This window comes from Kogia breviceps, chromosome 13 (assembly GCF_026419965.1).
Source record: "Kogia breviceps isolate mKogBre1 chromosome 13, mKogBre1 haplotype 1, whole genome shotgun sequence".
Lineage (NCBI taxonomy): Eukaryota > Metazoa > Chordata > Mammalia > Artiodactyla > Physeteridae > Kogia > Kogia breviceps.
The window spans coordinates 53,218,890-53,240,383 of record NC_081322.1 but is presented as its reverse complement, the minus strand read 5'-3'; the positions used below and the strand labels follow the sequence as shown (position 1 = coordinate 53,240,383).

General features: G+C 34.4%; 1 protein-coding gene across 6 annotated transcripts in view; it reads right to left on the bottom strand.

Moving 5' to 3' along the window:
* HSF2 (heat shock transcription factor 2) overlaps positions 1-21,494 on the bottom strand; it is a 40,573-nt gene that overhangs the window by 5,651 nt on the left and 13,428 nt on the right. For 3 of the 6 annotated variants that reach the window (XM_067010687.1, XM_059083888.2, XM_067010688.1), the window contains exons 2-12: positions 19,344-19,452; positions 19,042-19,169; positions 18,065-18,189; positions 15,610-15,685; positions 12,270-12,331; positions 11,280-11,367; positions 9,608-9,756; positions 8,949-9,188; positions 8,189-8,294; positions 2,913-2,966; positions 111-192 (exon numbers count right to left, since the gene is read on the bottom strand). In XM_067010687.1, coding sequence (XP_066866788.1) covers positions 111-192; positions 2,913-2,966; positions 8,189-8,294; positions 8,949-9,188; positions 9,608-9,756; positions 11,280-11,367; positions 12,270-12,331; positions 15,610-15,685; positions 18,065-18,189; positions 19,042-19,169; positions 19,344-19,452 — 1,219 coding nt within the window. The remainder of the gene's footprint in view (positions 1-110; positions 193-2,912; positions 2,967-8,188; positions 8,295-8,948; positions 9,189-9,607; positions 9,757-11,279; positions 11,368-12,269; positions 12,332-15,609; positions 15,686-18,064; positions 18,190-19,041; positions 19,170-19,343; positions 19,453-21,494) is intronic. The other 3 variants (XM_067010689.1, XM_059083886.2, XM_067010690.1) reach the window with 1 other exon arrangement.

The window sequence follows — 21,494 nt, the reverse complement described above, 5'->3', positions numbered from 1 at the left end:
GACTAATACAAATCTGTGTTCAATTGTTAAGCATGGCAAAAGCTTCCTTGGCCCCCAGTTCCTACACAGAAATCTTTATTTAAAAAAACTAATACTCCATTTATACCTACCTGTTTTGGGTTTAGATTTTCTTCCCTCTTCTGAAACTGGCTGAACTACATTGCTCTTGGTTTCTAATCCTTTATTCTCGGACTAAAAGAGAAAAAATAATATAAAAATACTTGGCTCATATTTTATATGTTCCTGAAAAATGGCAAAAAATTAAAAACTGGTACAGTATAAGAATATTGGTATGTTCTCTGAAATATATGGGAAAGGGGAGCATCAGGAAAGATGAACTAGGGATAGAAAGAGATTTGAGTAGAGGTAATGAAACTGGCTAAGAAAACTACTGCTGTCATCAGGTGGATGAAACAAAGAACCTGAACTAGGATGACACTAAATACAAAAAGGAGGGAGCATTTCAACAGTAGAACAGACAGAATTTGACAAGAGTAGAAGATGGTAATGAATCAAAGATGGCTAGTTTCTAATTGCTAATGAAGAGATAATTCTTTAAACAATTAAATTCATTTTAAACAGCTTTGATTTAAAACGTATTACACATTTCTTTTCACTCACAAACAGAATATTTAGCATAAGTGAACACGTTTACAGTAGCTCACGATAACATCCTTCAAACTATTTATCCCTATATTTGGAAGCCTCAAAGTTGAGGTGGTGTTTCTTCATTTCCTTTTTTGGCTCTTTCAACTCTTTTCTGTTATTTAAATTGCTTCTTTCAACCACTGTCTTCTCTCCTTACATCTGATTGTAAGGGGATTAATCTTTAAATGTTAAGTTCTTCAGTGCTCTTTTCAACGATGTTCAAACTGAGGTGCTGAGGTTCACAATTTTTCCTGAATAGCTGTAAGTCCCAGATAGCTGCATGCTTGTAAATTATATATGATGTAACAAACATACTAATTCCTATAATTTCCCTGATATTCATCACAAAATTAAGCAGTACAAGTTTCCAGGCTTCATGACTCCAAGACATAATAAAAACTACTTAAACTTCCCCCAAAATTTACATTAAAACATTTCTCATTTAGCATTCACAATAAACATTAATGAAATAATACCTCTTGTATTTTTCTACTTCCTAAAATAGGTATTTTCCAAGGATGCCACTGTTGTTATTCTAATGCATATGAGAACCAGGATGACAAATGGGTCTCATCTCTCATACAAATTGTTGCTTATTAGTAGTGACCACTTAAGATTGCTATAGTGAGGAGTATAAGGCATCCTGACTCATTAGTAAAGAGTGCTGTAATACATGTCACATAATACCTGTCATGAACAAGGGAATGACAGCTGATGTGTCAATTATTTAAAAACAATCTAGATTCTAAAACTATGATAAAAAATCACTCTCAATTTTAATTTTTCTATAGTACTATACAGCAATATGTAAACGTGCTGTTTAACTGCTATTTCTAAAAGCTTTTGAGAACAGGAGATGATTCAAGAATAGAGAACGACTCAACGTCTAACAATAAACAAACAGTACAGCACATTCACTAAATGAAAGCATGATATGGGTTCATTCAACTTAAGGTCTAACATTCAATAATATATTTACTGAAACACAGTACTGACGTGGTCCACAGATTCTTATAATATAAACCTAGCCAAACTATAGTCCAAATGCCAAATTCAGCAACCTGACTGTTTCTGAAAGTAAAGTTTTACAGAAGCACAGCCATACTCATTCTTTTATGTATTGTCTACGGCTGCTTTTGCACAATTGCAGTTGACTAGCTGTGACAGAGAACACCTGGCTTCATGCAAAACCAAAAATATTTAGTCTTCACAGAAAAAGTATGACAACCCCTGATACAAATCATCCAAATACTGAATGTATAATCAACCTTCTAGTTCAAAAATTCACAAATTCCTTCAACTTTAAGTTACCCAGGATGTAACTTTGAAAATGTAGAAAATGTGGTCAGGCCACCCTCACACATGACAATAGTCAGAAAAATTCCACCTCCTCACTCTAATACCTCATATTTATTTAATATGTGTTCATTTTTTACTATAAAGAACACAAATAAAAATTAAATTTTGATTCCACTAATCTAGAATTAGTACACATTCAGGGGACCTGATTTACCTTTTTATTCAACGAAAAGCAGGGCTTAGAGAACAATCTGGTATAAATACAAGATAAATGAAGTATATACCTATTCAAGACAATAAGCTATACAATGAAACAGAATGATTTCTAAATGTCTGCTCTAACAACTTCACATTGTTCTTATTACTCATTAAAAACCAGTTCTAAAGAATTTGTTAACATCTGCTAATCCCAACTGCAGGTACTATACACTTAATAAAACAATTACTTTAAAAAAAGGTCCAAAATCCATACTTCACTGTTTCAACTCACCTTACCTACAAATAGTATAAATCCCTGTGTTTTTACTGTATGCTAATAAAATGAAGGAACTTATTTTAAAATATGGGTACCCTTAAATTTTCAATAAAAATGCTGAGAAGTTATTTATAGATGGAATAAGAATGTAAAATGGAGACACAGAACATGAAGAAATCATATTTTAATAATTTTTTTCAGTGATATGCCTGAATATGCCAAATTTAGTCAGTTTACCTCCCAGCACATTGAGGGCTGATTTCACACTGGTACTTAATAGCACAAGGCACAGAAGAACTGGGCAATGATTCACCCCATAACCAAAGCTAATTTTTCATCTAGAATTTTATTAGCTTGATCACATGTATTAGGTAAGAATATAAAATGCTTTTTGTAACTTGTAACTGGGAGTGATACTGCTCTCTACTTCCTAGGACTTTTTTCAAATTCTTACAGCTACGGGTCCTGAGCAACACGAATTAAAACTTACTTTTGTATTATTGATGTAATCTGTGGGATTCATCTGCACAGAACTAGTGAAAAGCTGAAAGACCAAACAAGAAAGATGATAAGTTTAAAAAATATTTTTTAAAAATTAACTGTGTGTTCAAAATTTTTATACAGCCATGTTGGGTGAAGAGATGTAGCTCCTGCACTAGGAAGTTTCCATATAGTAAAACAAGTTTGGAAGAGAAAAGCAGGAAAGCGGAAAGAAAAACGAACAAAAGCAGAGCAAGCTAGCCCATGCATTAGCTGTTTTAAGAATTTCTATTCTGTAAAGTAGTAGGGTAACTCACTTGAGACAAATGGTGGTTTTCCCCACCTCCCCTTTCCTTCATTTCTTTTATTTTTTCCTCCCTAAAAGCCTATGGCCTTCAATGGCACCCAGGGCTGAGTCCCTTGCCCTGATAAGAGCCTTCACTGACTACCTTCTAATTATGTGATAAATTAATAGAATCTGCTCTATGACAGTGGTTCCTAAATTACACCTCAAGTAGAGCCCTCTGACCAAATGGCTTAACTCCATGTTGGTTCTTTTCACCTCACCTAGCAAGGGAAGCCATAAATGCAAAGACCACTGCCTACTGCTTACTGCACTCCTCAGACCAGCCACTTTACAAACATAACTTTTGTTCATGTCATAAGCTTCAAAGTCATCCAGTCCACAGGGATTTATTGAGCATCTAAGAAATAATTGACATCATGAAGAATATAAGATGAAGACACTATTCCTGCTCTCCAGGAGCTTACAATCTAAAAGGCAAAATAAGAACAACATCCAATAGCAACATACAATCAGATACAATCCAGTATTACAATAATAATGGATGGTGGGGCTCAAAAGTACTAAGGAGCTAAGAGAAAGGAAAACAGAGTCCAAATAATGCAGAAGTTCTGAGTTGAATAGTAAGTTGTATACATAAGGTTCAAAAGGTAAGGCAAGGCCAATGAATGGACAGGACATTCTGTCAGCAATAAGAGACTTGGGAGTGGCCTGAGTAATGAAATATATTGACTAAAGCATTTTAAAAGAATAAGCACACCAAATGGTTTGCAGGATAGAATGAAATGCAGAGAGGCTCCTCCACCCTCTCTAAACACTGATTCCTCTCCTTAAAGTTCCACATTCACTGTAGCCCTAAAAATATCCCGAGCTCTTCTTTTCCTTTCATTAACTTTTCCTCCTTTCATACCACCTACTGATCCATGAAGAGGAAGAGACTCAGTTTAAGAGTAGGTAACTATACATCACTGCCAATCTCTACCAGTTCAGCTTGTACTTGCCTCAGAGGTCTGACCAGATTTTGTCTCTACTGAGAGTGGCATCTGAGGAGGACCAGCAGTATAAACTCCTCACTCCTTCTCTGCCCTAATCCCTCTACCCACTGACTCAGGGATACCTTCATGTATTCCCAGCAGATGCATGGTCTGAAGTAGGAAAATAGATCATGTATGAGGAGCTGACATGGTTGAATTCTAAGGTCAAGTCTCTCCTACTGATTCCACACTGGGTCACTTGTACTGAACTCTGCAGCAAGAACCCATGAGCTTCTCAGCATACTTATTACTCACACATGTCCTTACCATCTTTGCCATCTCAGAGAACAAGGCAACCTATGGGTAGATTTTTTATTTATGACAATACCCCATAATTCAAGGATGAAACAATAAACAGGGAAGGTCTTATATGAGAGAGGCAACAGTAAAAATATTGGGTTGGCCCAGAAGTTCATTTGGTTTTTCTGTAAGATGGCTCTAGTAGCACTTAATTGTCTTTAACTTCATTTGAAACAATCTTGCTAGACTGTATTGTGACAGATGTCACATCAGTATGCATTTTAAAAAAAATTTATTTGATGAATTTTTATGTAGTCATTTTAATATTGAAGATGGAAGAAAAAAAGCAATATTTTCAGCATATTATGCTTCACTATTTCAAGAAAGGTAAAAACGCAACTGAAATGCACAAAAAGATTTGTGCAGTGTATGGAGAAGGTGCTGTGACTGACTGAACATGTCAAAAGTAGTCTGCAAAGTTTCATGCTAGAGATTTCTCGCTGGACAATGCTCCACAGTTGGGTAGACCAGTTGAAGTTGATAGCGATCAAATCAAGACATTAATTAGAACAAGCAACATTATACCACGTGGCAGATAGCTGACATATTCAAAATATTCAAATTGAGCATTGAAAGTCACTATGAAGTTTGTTATGTTCATATATATGTTAATCGCTTAGAAGTTTGGGTTCCACATATGTTAAGTGAAAAAACCTTCTCGAACATATTTCTACATGCGATTCTCTACTTAAATGTAACGAAAACATTCCTTTTAAAAACAAATTGTGATGAAAAGTGGATACCATACAGTAATGAAAAGTGGATACTGTACAATAATGTGGAACAGAAGAGATTGTGCGGCAAGTGAAATGAACCACCACCAACCACACCAAAGGCCTGTCTTCATCCAAAGGTGATGTTGTGTATATAGTGGGATTGGAAGGAAGTCCTGTTATGAGCTCCTTCTGGAAAACCAAATGATTAATTCCAACAAGTACTGCTCCCAATTAGACCAATTCAAAGCAGCACTTGATGAAAAGCATCCAGAATTAGTCAACAGAAAATTCATAATCTTTCCATCAGGATAATGCAAGACCACATGTTTCTTTGATATCCAGGCAAAAACTGTTACAGCTTGGCTGGAAAGTTCGGATTCATCAGCCATATTCACCAGATATGGTACCTTCAGATTTCCATTTACTTCTATCTTTACAGAATTCTCTTAATGGAAAAATATTCAATTCCCTGGAAGACTGTAAAAGGCACCTGGAATAGTTCTTTGCTCAAAAGGATAAAACGTTTTGGGAAGACGGAATTACGAAGGTGTATGAAAAATGGCAGAGGTAGTGGAACAAAACAGTGAATACGTTGTTCAATAAAGTTCTTGGTGAAAATGAAAAATTGTCTTATTTTTACTTAAAAACCGAAGGCACTTTCTGGCCAACCCAATAGAAAGTAGGGATGGTTTGTGAATGTTATTTTGGAAAATACACAGGCTTGGTGAACAAGGAGATAAAGAAACCAAGATTACTGTGATTATTATCCTGTGTGGGTAAACAGAAGACTGATACCACTAGAGAAAATAAACCTTAAAATGGTACCTAGTTTAGAAAATAAACAAAGGTTTGGTGTTAAACACAAATAATTTAAGGCAAGATCTAACTGATGATTCCAAAGGCATGGAATTAGAATTCAAGCAAAGGTTACTTTAAAAAATATTAAGAGCTGGAGATATATATTTGACAGCAATCCTACAAGCCAAAATCCCTCCAGAGAGGCAGGACAGAAAAAAGAAGAGAGGTAGGAAAAAACAGGATAAAATACTGGGTACCTTGGGGAATATCCACAAGAAGAAAAGCTCTTAGAGGAAACAGAATGGTTAGGGAGATAGGAAGAGAACAAAGAGGTCCAGTGCCTTTAAAATCAACAAGAAAAGTTCTACAGTAGAAAATCAGTAATGTTAAATAGTAATAGTGTTAATTACTTATAATCCTTACAAAAGCCCTTCATGTCAGGCATCAGCCATATTTAACAGGTGGGGAAACTGAGCAAGGGAGGTTAACTTTCCCAAAATTAATAACTTAGCTAGTAAGTAACATGAGCCAAAAATGGAACCAAAATCTGTCTGATTCAAAACAAACCTTCTTCCACTAGCCCAGTGGCCTAATTTGGAGGAAGAAAAAAAAAAAAAAAAAAAAAAAAAAAGCTGCAGGCTACTTACAGTGGATATACCAAGACAGCACAGGCTTTGAGTAAATAAGCCAAGACAATCCAGGGTTTCAAAAGAAATACAGAGTGGAAAAAAAAAGTAACAAATACAGCCACTCATTTCTACAGTTTTGCAGTCAAAGGATTAGAGAAGCAGAATGGTAAATGAGCAGAGCAACACATCAAAATGGAGATAATCTGTACCCACTGAAGGCAGTTGGAAAAGATGGATAGAGAGAGAACAGAGAGGCGGGGGGCAGGTGTACAAACTGGCTTTAAAAAGGAAGTACTTCCTCTAAGAAGAAAGGATATGAGATTCCACAGCTGATGAGAGTACCAGGGCATGGTGAATTATGCTCTGTGAATAGGGAAGTGTTGGCTGGATAAGGTCGTGAGGACAAAAGAACGTGGTAACTGTTCCAAAGTTAAATTAAAATGACCTACTTGAAGACTGTGAGGATTTGTAGAGAGTCAGAATTACAGGATTTTATTTCCTTCTTAGTGATCTAAGGGAGAGATATTCTAAAAGGTCTCTGGATTCAGATTGGGGACAAAGACTGATAGAATCAAGAAGGGCTGTCAAGTTACTGTTAAACAAGTCCAAATAGGTCATTAACATGGATGTTGAATTCATTTAAGAGAGTAACATGGAAAGGAAATCTTCAAAGAAGGTGAAATCCATCCTGTGAGGCACTGATGATTTAGGAAAAATAATAGTCATGTGACACTGACAAACCGTAGAATCTTCTGATGTGACAGAAGCTGTATTTTAAGGGGAAAAATGCAAAACAAAGAACAACAAAACTTTTCAAGTAAAAGAGCACAACAGAAAATGTTCACAACAGGAAATGGAAATAGGGGAAAGAACAAGATTCATCTGGATGAGACCAGGCCACATAGAAAGCTTTAGGTAAGAGAGAGAGGAGTGGTAGGAACAAGAGAAAAGAGAGCAAGGTTAGTACCAGAAATGACAGACAAGGATTCAAAGTCCAGACAACATAGGAATCAAGTTCATATAGGTGGCGGTGAGGACTGGAATAGGGGAATCTTAGGACTCAATACAAAAAATTTTTAAATATAATAACATATAATACATTTGACTGAAAAACCTTAATTCCCGAAGTATTAAGAAGTGCCTCCATGCTGTTTCCTGGCTAATTATTTATACTATTTCCACCGATTTCTATTCAATGACAATTTACTCTAGAGCAAAACATAACACAGCAACAAGTCCAGACAAGACCTGGATTTAATAGTACTGTTGAACAGGGTTGATATGTTGTTACACAGGGATTAACTGAACTTCTACTCAGAGACAATAGTGATCACCCTCCTTCACTTTCCTGAACCCATCTGTTCATTCTAATAAACAAAACCATTCATTAAAAAAAATAAACTGCAAAAACAGTGTAGAATTCAAGAATATGATGCATTGATTTATAAATACTATACATAAATACACAAACTGCTGGTACAACAAAGAATATTCAAAGTACCTACATCGACCAGGAGATCTGGGTCTATGCTAAACTGTCTTCCTGACAGCATGGCTTGGAAGTCCTCTAAACTGCAATCAATACTGTCAAGATAATCCAACAGCTCAACCCTAAGGAAAAAAGATTTTTAAAAAATCAAATATTAGGTTTCCTTGCTTTTATGTTTAAAATCACACTGCAGTCTAGCTAGGCAAAATATTCCTAGCAATTGCTGAATCCTTACCAATTCTTAACCTTAAGAGATCCTATTCAGTATTTAGGATTCAAAAAAACTTGGTTAATTGAGAACCCACAGCCTTTATACAAAACTTCAGTATTTAAGGAAAAATGGTTCTGCAATAACCCAGTCTGATTTATCTTTTTCCTCTATACTATAAATTATAAAATGTTTAACCTCTTACTACTGGTTATTGCTACTAACTTCTAGTTTTCTTTTGCTATAAAATAAGTTCCTTCATAGAGTTTGTATTATTCCACAGTCCTGATAAAAACACAAATACACACAATCACACACACTTTTAAGACATTCAAAAAGAAGTATTTCATTACAGAAATCTGAGGAATTGACAAGAAGATCCGAAGACTGCTCTTGGGATAATTAAATCTTTCTCAAAATACCATTTGCCGAGCTCAGCACTAACCAGAACAGAAAGGTTGACTACATAGGTTCATAACCTGAAAGGAAAATCATTCAAAGAGAAAAAGAACATATGAAGTGAACAAAGAAAGCAAATAAATTTAGACAACCTTTAGAAGAGACTCACTTTCCCAAAAGATTGATGTTATCATTTAAAATGGAATCCATCATGGTCACAGGATCTTCTGTGGTCAGACTAGATGAGCCATTTAGCTGGACGGCACTAGACATGAGAGGGCTGGTGCCATCACTGCCTGAACTTAGGGATTCTCTGGCTGGTTCACTCTGATCTCCACTCTGAATGACAGGTGCATATTCATCTTCATTGTCATCTTCAACAATGACAATATCAGGGTACTGGCTACAGCTAGATCAGCAATACGAGAAATAACCAATTACATTCTCAGACTATTTCAATAAATTCACCCTATCCAGTCACTCTCCATGGAAACTCTCTCCCCAAACCACCTGTCAAAAGGCTTTTCTTGGGTGTGTAGTTTAATGAAAAATATTGATACTTCATATAATATAAGACCACAAAGAATCAATTAAAGGTCTTTAACTCCAAACTTTAAAAATAAGAATGAATTCTCATTACTTTTTGCTGGTAGTCTTTTCGCTGGAGGGAAGGGGGTTATGTGCTTGAATAATTTGGCTTAATTTTTCAGTTCAAAAATTAAAATATGAGTCAGATATTAGTTTATCAAAGAATAAAATAGTTTTAAATTTAGATCTCTGATTAAAACGAGTAATATTTTCAAAAATTTTATTTCACAATCTCCTTACTTGGAGGGATCAGATATAATATCCTCATTAGTTTCTGGAATAACTGGGATATTTTCTTCATCTGCATTATCATCAGTAACGTCATAAATAATGATATCATCTGAAATCCGCTCCCTTGGCTTTAAACCTTCAGTCCTACTGTGTGGAACCTAAAAAATCAGGTAGAAAATATATCAAAAAACTGAAATTATTTGACTACCAAACAACATACCTTTTAAAAAATGTTAACTGGGCTCTGAGATACGATGGTAAGCAAAACAGATATGTTTTCTGCCCTTATGGGACTTATACACTAAATTGGTATTAGAAGTACCAATTTACAGAGGTATGAGATGTATTATCTGCATGCTACTTAACTATTTCTTTTACTGTAAGGGACCTTAAAGATGACATGCCTCAGAATGTTTCTATGAAAAGATCTTCAAATTTTAAAGTATTTTTTATACCCAAAGAGTAAAAAAGTCTTAGGACTTCATCAGAAATCTCAAACATAACCAGATGGCCACTGGGCTGATGGGGATTATTTCATCTCAAGCTAATCTGTTTGATGCCATGTTTTATTCTTACTCATTAAATGGTTTCTTTAATAGGGGGAAAAATACTTCAACTATTCCACAGCTAAATGTCAGTCTGGCATTTTAGCAATTATTATTTTTTAAAATTCAGCTACAGTTATATTCAGACCATGGATACACTAATAAAAAAAATTCAATTCTCCAAAGCAAACTAAAGTCATTATTATAATAGAAAATTCTATCAATTTCAACTCTAGATAATATAGAGGCAAAAGATGTAAATCAAGTTAAATTAAGAAATCTTCACCCATTTACATGAGTCTTCAATCCTAAAAACAAGTATGCTTGATTATTTAAACAGTGGGAAGAGGAACCAGATGTCAGGTTAACTCTGACTTGCCTGAGAACAAAAATCTCAATACTTTAATAATATATCTAAAGCAGTATTTAGAATTCTAAGATTTGAAAGTAACAATGATAATCAGATATTAAAAGAAGTCTGGACTCAACTAATTGCCACTGGGTATAAGTTTGACAATTTACCCAGAGAGCTTGTGAAAAAATGAAGGTAAACAATAATACTTTCTGAAATTGCTACAATAAAAGAGTCTAGGTCTGTACACATTTATAATAAAAGCTGGAAACAACTTAAAATAACCAATGAACAAGTGCATAATTACATTATCATAATATTCAATTAATCTCATATAGTAAAGATCAACTAAATCTCTATGTTTAATAAATCTCAGTAGCAAGACCAAGTGAGTCCACACTGCAAAATGGTATGTACAAAATAATATCATTTATATAAAGCTTAGACATATGCAAAATAATACCAAATATTGTTCATGGATTCACACATCAAATAGCCATGAGAATGATATATACTAATTCAAGATAGTGATTTATCTCTGGGTGACAGGGGAGACTGGAGAGGGAGAGAAAAATCAACTTGGGAACAGGCAACTGAGACAACTATATTTGTAATAGTTTATTTCTTAAAATAATCTAAAGCAAATGATAAAAAATGTCATGATTTTTAAAAGCTAGAGGATGAACAGTTAGATTATTCACTAAACTTTTTCAAATGCATGACATACTGCTGTAATAAAATTTAGTTTGAGATAATAAATATAAAACAGAATTTTAAAAATTACTTTATGATGGTGATTATCAGCTGGTTCTTTTACTATGTGCTGAAACAAATTTTTCTTTTGAGCTCCATTAGTGTTTAGAAGTAGAGGTCTGAAAATCAGAAGATATACATGAAGTTCAGTGAGCAAACATACATGGAGTTTAAATTGCTTCTAATAGTTTAGCCACATATAAACACACTCATTTTAATAATGAATAAAAAATTTCAGTACACAAGAAACTCTTAAAAACTATTACCTCTTTGGAGGGGTATGGGGGATGAGTGTATCTATGGCTTTTATTTCTCATTTCTTCTGTGTTATCTTTGTTATAATAAACACTATAAATTACTCTCCCCAAATATACTTCATTGCTGACTGAACTACATAACTCTTTATGGTACTTACATAGTGAAAAGTAGGTAATATCACAAAGACTCAGTGGAAGTAGAGTTAATTCTACAGCATAAGCTGTAACTATAACCAAGCTCTGCTAAAATCCTTTGCCTTACAAGATAATCTTTTTCTCCTTCTACCTACTATTCCTTTGTCCACTGTTCTCCTTATGTTTTAATTGTGACAAAGGTAGTTACTGACATTTATGGATATCACAACCCATAGTCAATGTACAGGTTTTTAAAGACCCTTGTGAGTGGATTAAACATGAGGTATCAAGTAAAAAATTTTTTATGCCTTTTTCAGCATGTATCCTCTCTCACTGAGGCCTTCTAATGCTACAATAATTTGCTAATGTGAATGAAAGATGAACTCTTTATAAACCATACGTATGTAAAACGACCATTTAGGCTATCCTAATCTCTCAAAAACAGCAAGATGACATTAGTAGGAAACACCACCACTCTTGAAATGTTAGAAGTATAATTTAACAAGGGAGGACTGTTCATCTTGGACAACACGCATATATTCAGCAAATGTCGTAGACCATTCATGATTAAATTCTAAGATGTTTGGTTGTCTATAGATAGGTCAAAATGTATTATCATAAAATCTTACCTTTTACGTTTTAAACTCACAAGTTGGTTATTTTGAACCAATGTAACAATAAACTGGACAATCTAAAAGGAAAATATAAATAAGAAACATTCCATCATAGATTCTTAATTCTTTAGTCTATATTACAAGTCTTATAAAATTAATTCAGGTACTGTATGTCCTCTATTCTAAGTCACATAATTTCTCACATATTAACATTTTAAATTTGGATGCATCTTACAATGATATTTAAAGAAATATACCAGCACCCAGGCAGAAGAACAACCTGTGATAAAGTTGCTGCTACCTAAAATATAGAGGTACCTAGGACATCCATCTACCCATATATCTATCTATATATCTAGCTTCCTACCCACCCATCCATCTATTTATCTATCAAATATTCAGTTCAATTATTTGTCTTGATGATAAGTACCAAGCATGCCTGGATATAGATCCCTATTTTTAATTAAAATTCTTTCAAGAAGATTATGATGCAGAAAAGAAAACTGATGTTTGACAGATATTTTTCTTATACCAGGTAATACAATTAGAGGCAAAAGAAACTGCCAACTCTCTCAGAATAGATCTTACTATTTTCAAGTTAGAAAAAGTTTATTGGCTAACTCTAGAAAAATTATTATTGAGACACTGAACATCTGTCAAAGCTTCCTGCTGACAATCATGGGAAGCTGATTTAACCTTCAAAGTCTGATTAAATTTAGAAAAAGACTATTAAACAGATCAAGACATGCAAACAATCCTTCATATTTTATGACAGTGTTTCTTAAAGTGTGGTCCATGGACCAGCAGCACTGGCCTAGGAGGTTTTTAGACATGCAAATTCTCTGCCTCACTCCAGAATTGCTGAATCTTAAATTCTGAGGATGAGGTCCAGCAACATGTGTTGTTTAGCAAGACCTCCAGGTGATACTGATGTGAATGTGAGAACCACTGGTTTAGGGTATGCCTTGAAATTATACTGCCTAAAGGAGTTAAAAAGGTAAACTATTAAAAGCAGTATAGGGGTTCCCCTGGTGGTGCAGTGATTAAAAATACGGCTGCCAATGCAGGGGACACGGGTTCAAGCCCTGGTCCAGGAAGATCCCACATGCCACAGAGCAACAAAGCCCGTGCGCTGCAACTACTGAGCCTGCGTTCTAGAGCCCACAAGCCACAACTACTGAGCCCACATGCCACAATTACTGAAGCCTGCGCGCCTAGAGCCCGTGCTCCGCAACAAGAGAAGCCACCACAACAAGAAGCCTACGCACCACAACAAAGAGTGGCCTCTGCTCGCCACAACTAGAGAAAGCCCACGCGCAGCAATGAAGACCCAAGGCAGTTGAAGATATATATATTTTTTTAAATTTATTTTTTAAAAAGCAGCAGTATATCACTGAGATGTTATGAATAAAGGCCAAGTGACTGATGACTATTTAGACTCTGCAGAAGAGTTCCTTGTACAAGCTTTATGAAATATAATTATGTAATTAAAATAGAGAATTGTCCATTGAAAATACACACTGTATAGCTTTAATATTCTACATTCTCCCCCAAATGAGGCTACTAAATGGTTTGCCTTACAATCAGTATTAATTTTGCCATGGAGAAAAATATAGACATTTTAGTTGAAGAGTCAGACAGCATTAGTCTATGAAAAGGAGGTTAGCCACTAAATTGCTTATTCAAAAGAAAATACTGACAGCTGATGAAAAGACAACATCTAACCTTAAAGATATCTATGAAATAGTCCAATTACTTTTGTTAATTTATAAAAAAGTGTTAGAGAAAATTCTTAAAACATTAGTTAGCTGAATTTACAAGAACATGAATCTCTGGCTAAATTTCTCCTGAAATTTGCTGTGTATTTCAGTTCTCTTTTGACACTTTGGCATTATGTTGTAGAGTTCTTTTCCTGAAGGAGAAGATGAGGCATTTAACATTTACATCATTGGACTTCTTTAGCTGACAAGTTCTATAACAGACACCTCCCATATATTATTCCAATTAATCCAAGGCCAAACAGTAAATGGCAGAATTAGAAACAAATTCCAAGAATAGAGAAAAAATTATCACCTGTCATCATGCATTATATAAACTCCCTAACCCCACTAAAACACAGATTCAACCTCAAATTTGAGCAGAAAGAATGTTAGCTTTTATGAAAAACTGAAATGTTAAATAAGTATTTTACCAACTATCCTTGCTTTCAGGAAAAAAATCCCAACAAATTATGGAGTACTGTGAGTTGATATTTAATCAAAACATTGTTTTCTGAAAAAGATTAACAGATTTTAAAAATAAAGCACATGTTAAGGTACACCTATCATTTAAAATCAGGTATTCTTAAACAGGGCTTCAAGTTGGAATCAACTATGGAAGTTTTAAAAATACATGTACTTGGACTAAACACTTAAAGTTGAATCCTACATTCAACCTTCACTTGCATACTTATTTTTAAAAATCAGTATCTATTTTGACTATGTGCAAAAGGCTAGAGCTACCATTCATTTCTGTGTTCTAAGCCTGCTCCACTACATCCATATCCTTTCAGTCATAACACTATTTTTAGCTAACGGCCTCTGACTAGGAACAAACTGAAGCTCTCCCACCCTCCCTCCCCCCATAAAACCTGTTGCTTAAACTTAGTCCAGTTTACTCATGAGCAAAAAATAGCTGCCTTAATTACTTTTATGTTTCACCTCTTATTAACATATGAAAGCTGATATGAGAAGATTAAATCACAAGGACACAATTGCAGCAGAGAGATTTTCTGTTCCCCCAGTAATTTTCAGCTCATATACTAAAATCTAGGATTTATTTTACAACACTACATTAACTGCTTTTCTGCACATACTAATAGTGGCATACACTTATAACTCATTTTTTTGAACACATAATTTGATTGACTGATTTGAAAATATTAGTCATTTATCTTCCAAGACCATATTTATGCCTTTTAGAATACAAAATAGTAAGACAAAAAATAACAAAAAACTCCCACACAGTAAAGCTATGTCTTTTATATAAAATGTTAAGAAATTGGTAGTATATTGATTATATTCCTAAGAATGAAGTATAATAAAGTTGTTATATCAGGCAAAAAAATTTACTAAAAGCTAATGAAACAGTATCTGGAAGTATGGAATGACTAAATTTAGCTAATAAGAAATTTTTTTTATTACAAAGAATATGTAACACTTGGCTTAATTTGTTTGATTTCATAGTTTTACTTCTGTGTACCCAATACATAAGAAACTAAGATCAATCACTGACTACTCAATAGAGATTTCTGGGGGGGTCACAAATGGTACTCATTAAACAAATGCAGATTACAGTCACAGAGAAAAAAGCTTACCTTTCGAATAACTTGTTGCTGTTGTGCATGTTTTGCTCGTAATTCTGACACCTCCTTCCAAAGGGACTCATTCTCACTATGTTATCATTTATGAAAAATAAAAATAAAAAAATTCAGTCAGATAAGCCAGACCTCAATATCTTTAATTAAGAATACCAGACTTGAACTAGTTTTTACTATATATCTTTATGAGACTAGGAAAACTTTGGTTCAATTACACATAATGGCAACTAACCTTGACACAACTCCAGAATCCTTCCTTCATAACTGTAGTATCGTCTACTCATGGCAATGTATGCACAAAAACTTAAGATTTATGCTTACATCCATACATAGTAGGCCATTTACTCCTCTGACAATCTGCTTCATTACTTCTTGTTTAAAAAATAAGCTAACTTTTCAACTACGGCTACCATGTGAATTCAGGACTTGTGCTTAGGAAACAATTCTTAAAGGGGAAATGACATTTACCCAACACTTGCTATGCCAGACACTATTCTAAACATTTTATGTGTATTACTTACTTAAACTTCTCTAAAATCTGTCAAGAAAGGAATTATCTCTATTTTATAGATGAGGAGACTGAGACTCAGAGAACTGAGAAGACTTACCCAAGATCACACAGACAATTTGGTAAGTATTGATGTCGAGCTGAAGTCTATAAGACTCTAAAACTGTCTAAAGATCTGTCTCAAACACAAGCATATAAACGTTTGGTTTTTTTACAGCATATTAAAAATGTTTTTTTAAAGCATATCTAAATATATGACAAACCAATTATATGCCCAGCAGTAATAGTATTTTTTTCCTTCATTCACCATCTTCTATTGAAATTGCTGTTATTAATGTTAGCAGCAATGATAATTTTGAGAAGGCCTGAAAGATAATTCCTCTATTAAAAGCTCTAGGGCTTCCCTGGTGGCGCAGTGGTTGAGAGTCCGCCTGCCGATGCAGGGGACGTGGGTTCGTGCCCCGGTCCGGGAGGATCCCACGTGCCGCGGAGCGGCTGGGCCCATGAGCCATGGCCGCTGAGCCTGCGCGTCCGGAGCCTGTGCTCCGCAACGGGAGAGGCCACAACAGTGAGAGGCAAAAGCTCTAACTTTTACTATTTTGTTAATTTACACAAAAGCCATCTTCCTCAATCCAAACTATTACAAAAGGGACTGAATTTAAATATAGAGGGCACAGAAAATAAGATTTTGATACTTACTGAATAACTACTGTACTTTTTCTGACTCAGAAATATAAAGATACTGTCATCTGCCTACTAAAGATAAGTAGGAGAATGGTTACCACTAAGACTTACAGGATGAATTTGGGATCCCACTCCTTAAAAGCTAAACCTGAGATTCAAGGAACTGGGTCAAAGGGCACTTCAACAGACACAAGATACATAGAGTAAACCAACATAAGTGCTTAAATAAAACATGCAAAACAAGCAAGCTTCAAATTAAAGCTTATTAAAAAAGGAAATCAAAGTCCAAGGTTACTCTCAATGAAGATACTTGAGTTAAGAATAGCTAAACTAACGCCCCACAATTGAAATGGGACAGAATACATAAAATAACTACTCTTAAGACCTTGGCACCTATTTACTATAAGAGAATTCCAACTACTAACTAAGAAGAGAAATATAGGTCTACTCTATACACAAGTTGTTACTGTGGCATTAGGATAACGGTGCCAAAAATTGTAGTAAAACAAAATACAGCACTTTTCTGTAGATAAAAGGTTTGACTATCACTTTTCCAAGTCTATGTAAAGTAAGAATCAAGTAGGACAAGTCTCTAGTGTCCTTTTTTCCCTATTTTTTGTGTCCTACTTTTTCCTAAAAGATAGGCCACATAGAAAATGTCCTAAGAAACTTCTATAAAAGAAAGAATAGGTAACGTATGTGGTATTTTTTTTTAAGATTTTTTTTATGTGGACTAATTTTAAAGTCTTTATTGAATCTGTTACAATATTGTTTCTGTATTTTTTAATGTTTTTTGGCCGCGAGGCATGTGGAATCTTAGTTCCCCAACCAGGGATCGAACCCACACCCCTGGTATTGGAAGGTGAAGTCTTAACCACTGGGTCCACTGGGTCCAGAGAAGTTCCTGTAGTTTGGCTTGTGGTCCTCATATGTGTGTAAACATATGAAAGTCAACCTAAGTAGAATCATCGTTTCATACACCAACTTAATGATCTATTATTTCATCAGTAACGCTTTTGTATCAAATTGTTTTGACTGACCAAGGTTATATATTCTTTCGACACTATCATGAAAATACAATACTGGGGTAAAGTCTATAGCTACAAATAAAAAATAAAGGGAATCAATACTTAAGAAAAAGGCTTTTGATCTTGGCTTCAACAATGTAATCTAGGTACTTAAAGCACCAATCTCCAAACCTCAACACACACATACACACCAACCCCCATGTTAGGATTCTATTAGGAAATAATACTTTACCTTTTTAATTCAGAAAGCCTGGACTCAATAGTTTCTTGTTTTATTTGAACCTTCTGAGCACTACTTATAATTTTTGTTAAATCTTCCTGACGAATTTTATTTTCTTCTGGTTTTGCAGATGAAACCTTTCAAAAAGTAAATGTAGGAAATTAAACAAATACTAAACACCATGATTATAATTCAAAACTTCCCTGTTATAAGATGTTTTTGTAGCCTGTCCAGGAAGTAAGATTTAGTTCCAAAGGCCCAGGAAAAGAATAGACTTCATAGCTCAAAGAGAGGATAAGGAATAATCAGTTTATTTATTTATTTTTAATGTGGAAAAGTTTCCATGAGCAGGAGCAACTTAAGGGCTTTTTTTTGGTTTTCATTTCCTTCTGTCAAATTCTCTGTAATTTCCCCAAGCCTATTTATTATTGCATTCCACTTTTAATTAAATTTATGCAGAATAGTTATACGCTAAGACCATGTTCTTTCATGGCCCACTACCCTTTTACTGCCCCCCCACACCTTGTGAATTTAGTCAAAATATCTTATTTCAGCAAAACATATCATCTATTCAAAAATGTATTATTAAATTCCTACTATATATAAAGGACTTATTCTGAGCACTAGATATTTAACAGTGAACTAAAGAAAAAGACCCTCCAGACAGCTGACTTTCTAGTAGGAACTTATGTTTTTTAAGCTAAATTATAAGGAGTGAGCCATCACAATATAGATGACTCCTTATCCTAAATCAGAATGTAAACATTTCTTTTCCTCTAAAAGTGTTTAAAGACTGAGCCCTCCATACAGTTGAGTGCAGAGGAAAAAAAAAATAGAGGGCAAAATAATTAAAGCTTTATTAGTCTAAGTTGTCCCAACAAGAAAACCTGTGTATTTCAGTACCTTCTTAATTTCAACAAATGAAATATGCCTTAGCCAAGCATACTACATGTTAATGACCTAATTAAATCATGTTAACAATAGCTCACCTTCCTTTTAATGTTCTCCAATAAGTCATCCTGGCCTTGTTTGAAGTAAGGATGCTGAAATTCAACAGGACCATCTCGTTCTTGCTTCACAATTCCAGAGTCAATATGTACCACTTTACGAAAACCATCTGAAAAAGATTCAAAATTCAGATTGTGAATAAAATTTCAAATAGACAAAACTAAAAACTTTAAAAATTAATGGTGCTTCTATGGAATATATGTTCCTTTATCATCTTAATGGGGGAAATGGTTTAATCAGTGACTGATAATAGTACTCCAATTAAACGGCTGTCCATACTCACACATATTCAGTTGCCTCACAAAACTTGCCATGTTATTGTGCTTGAAATATTTGGGAAGAATTTCTTTTGCAAATCTTTGTTCATCCAAAACCAGAAAACTTTGGCCATTCTGAAAAAAATTGAAAACGTCAATTAGTTAAGATCCTCTGAAATTAGGTGATACATATGAACCCCCAAACTTGGCAGTCCTTCCACGACACCTTCAGACAATCGTTTTATTCCTGTTAAATAGCAGCAAAAACAAACTGCAATTAACTTACAAATTTCAATTAAGCTCCAAACTGCAATTAAACTTTTTGATGTCAGTCTCAAAAGTTTAGGAGTATGTATCAAACCAAAAGCTGCATCAAACTTTATAGTTAAATATTAGAAAGATTTCCATTCTTCTAATCAAAAACAAATAAAATACAGTATGTAGCTAGTATAATTACTTAACAATGTTTTAAAGCCAATGCAATTAAGACAAAAATAAGATAAAATCTGAAAGTCATATTTTATCAATAAACATAATTAAATCTTTGTACAATCAACTGAAAAACGACAAGAGAATTCAGTAAGATATCTAGCTACTAATTAACACACTAATAACGAAAGGTCAGAAAGAAAAATTTTTAAAATCCCATTTACCACTGCAACAAAAAGTATAAAATACATAGGAATAAAACTACCTAAGGAGACAAAAGACCTGTACTCTGAAAACTGTAAGACATTGATGAAAGAAATCAAAGATGACACAGATGAAAAAATATAACATATTCTTGAATTGGAAGAATCAATATTGTCAAAATGACTATACTACCCAAGGCAATCTACAGATTCAATGCAATCCCTATCAAATTACCAATGGCATTATTCACAGAACTAGAACAAAAAAACCTTAAAATCTGTATGGAGACACAAAAGACCCTGAATAACCAAAGCAATCTTGAGAAAGAAAATATGAAGCTGGAGGAATCAGGGCCCCTGATTTCAGACTATACCACAAAGCTACAGTTATCAAAATGGTATGGTACTGGCAAAATAACAGAAATATAGATCAATGAAACAGTATAGAAAAGCCCAGAAATAAACCCATGCACCTATGGTCAATTAATCTACAACATAGGAAACAAGACTATACAATACAGGAAAGACAGTCTCTCCAATAAATGGTGCTGGGAAAACTGGACAGCTACATGTAAAAAAAAAATGAAATTAGTATACTCTTTAAAACTGTACACAAAAATAAACTCAAAATGGATTAAAGACCTAAATGTAAGACCAGATACTATAAAACTCTTAGAGAAAACATAGGCAGAACACTTGACATAAATCACAACAATATCTTTTTCAAGCCACCTCCTAGAGTAATGGAAATAAAACCAAAAATAAACAAATGGGACCTAATTAAATTCCTCTGCATAGCAAAGAAAACCACAGACAAAACAAAAAGACAAACCAAAGAATGGGAGAAAATATTTGCAAATGATGCGACTGACAAGGGATTAGTCTCCAAAATTTACAAACAGCTCTTGGGGCTCAATATCAAAAAAACAAATAACCCGATCAAAAAATGGGCAGACAACCTAAATATAGAAATTTCTCCAAAGAAGACACACAGATGGCCAAGTGGCACATGAAAAGATGCTCTACATCTCTAATTATTAGAGAAAGGCAAATCAAAACTACAATGAGATACCACCTCAACCCAGTCAGAATGACGATCATCAAAAAACCTACAAACAATAAATGCTGGAGAGAGTGTGGAGCAAAGGAAGCCTCCTACACTGTTGGTGGGAATGTAAATTGGTTCACCCACTATGGGAAACAGTATGAAGGTTCCCTAAAAATCTAAAAACAGAGCTACAATATGATCCAGCAATCCCACTCCTGGGTATATATCCAGAAGAAAACATGGTTTGAAAGGATTACATGCACCCCAATGTTCACTGCAGCACTGTTTACAATAGCCAAGACATGGAAGCAACCTAAATGTCCATCGACAGATGAATGGACAAAGAAGATGTGGTACATATATCCAATGGAATATTACTCAGCCATCAAGAATGAAATAATGCCATTTTCAGCAACATGGATGGACCCTGAGATTATTATACTAGGTAAAGTAAGGCAGACAAATATCATACAATATTGCTTACATGCAAAATCTAA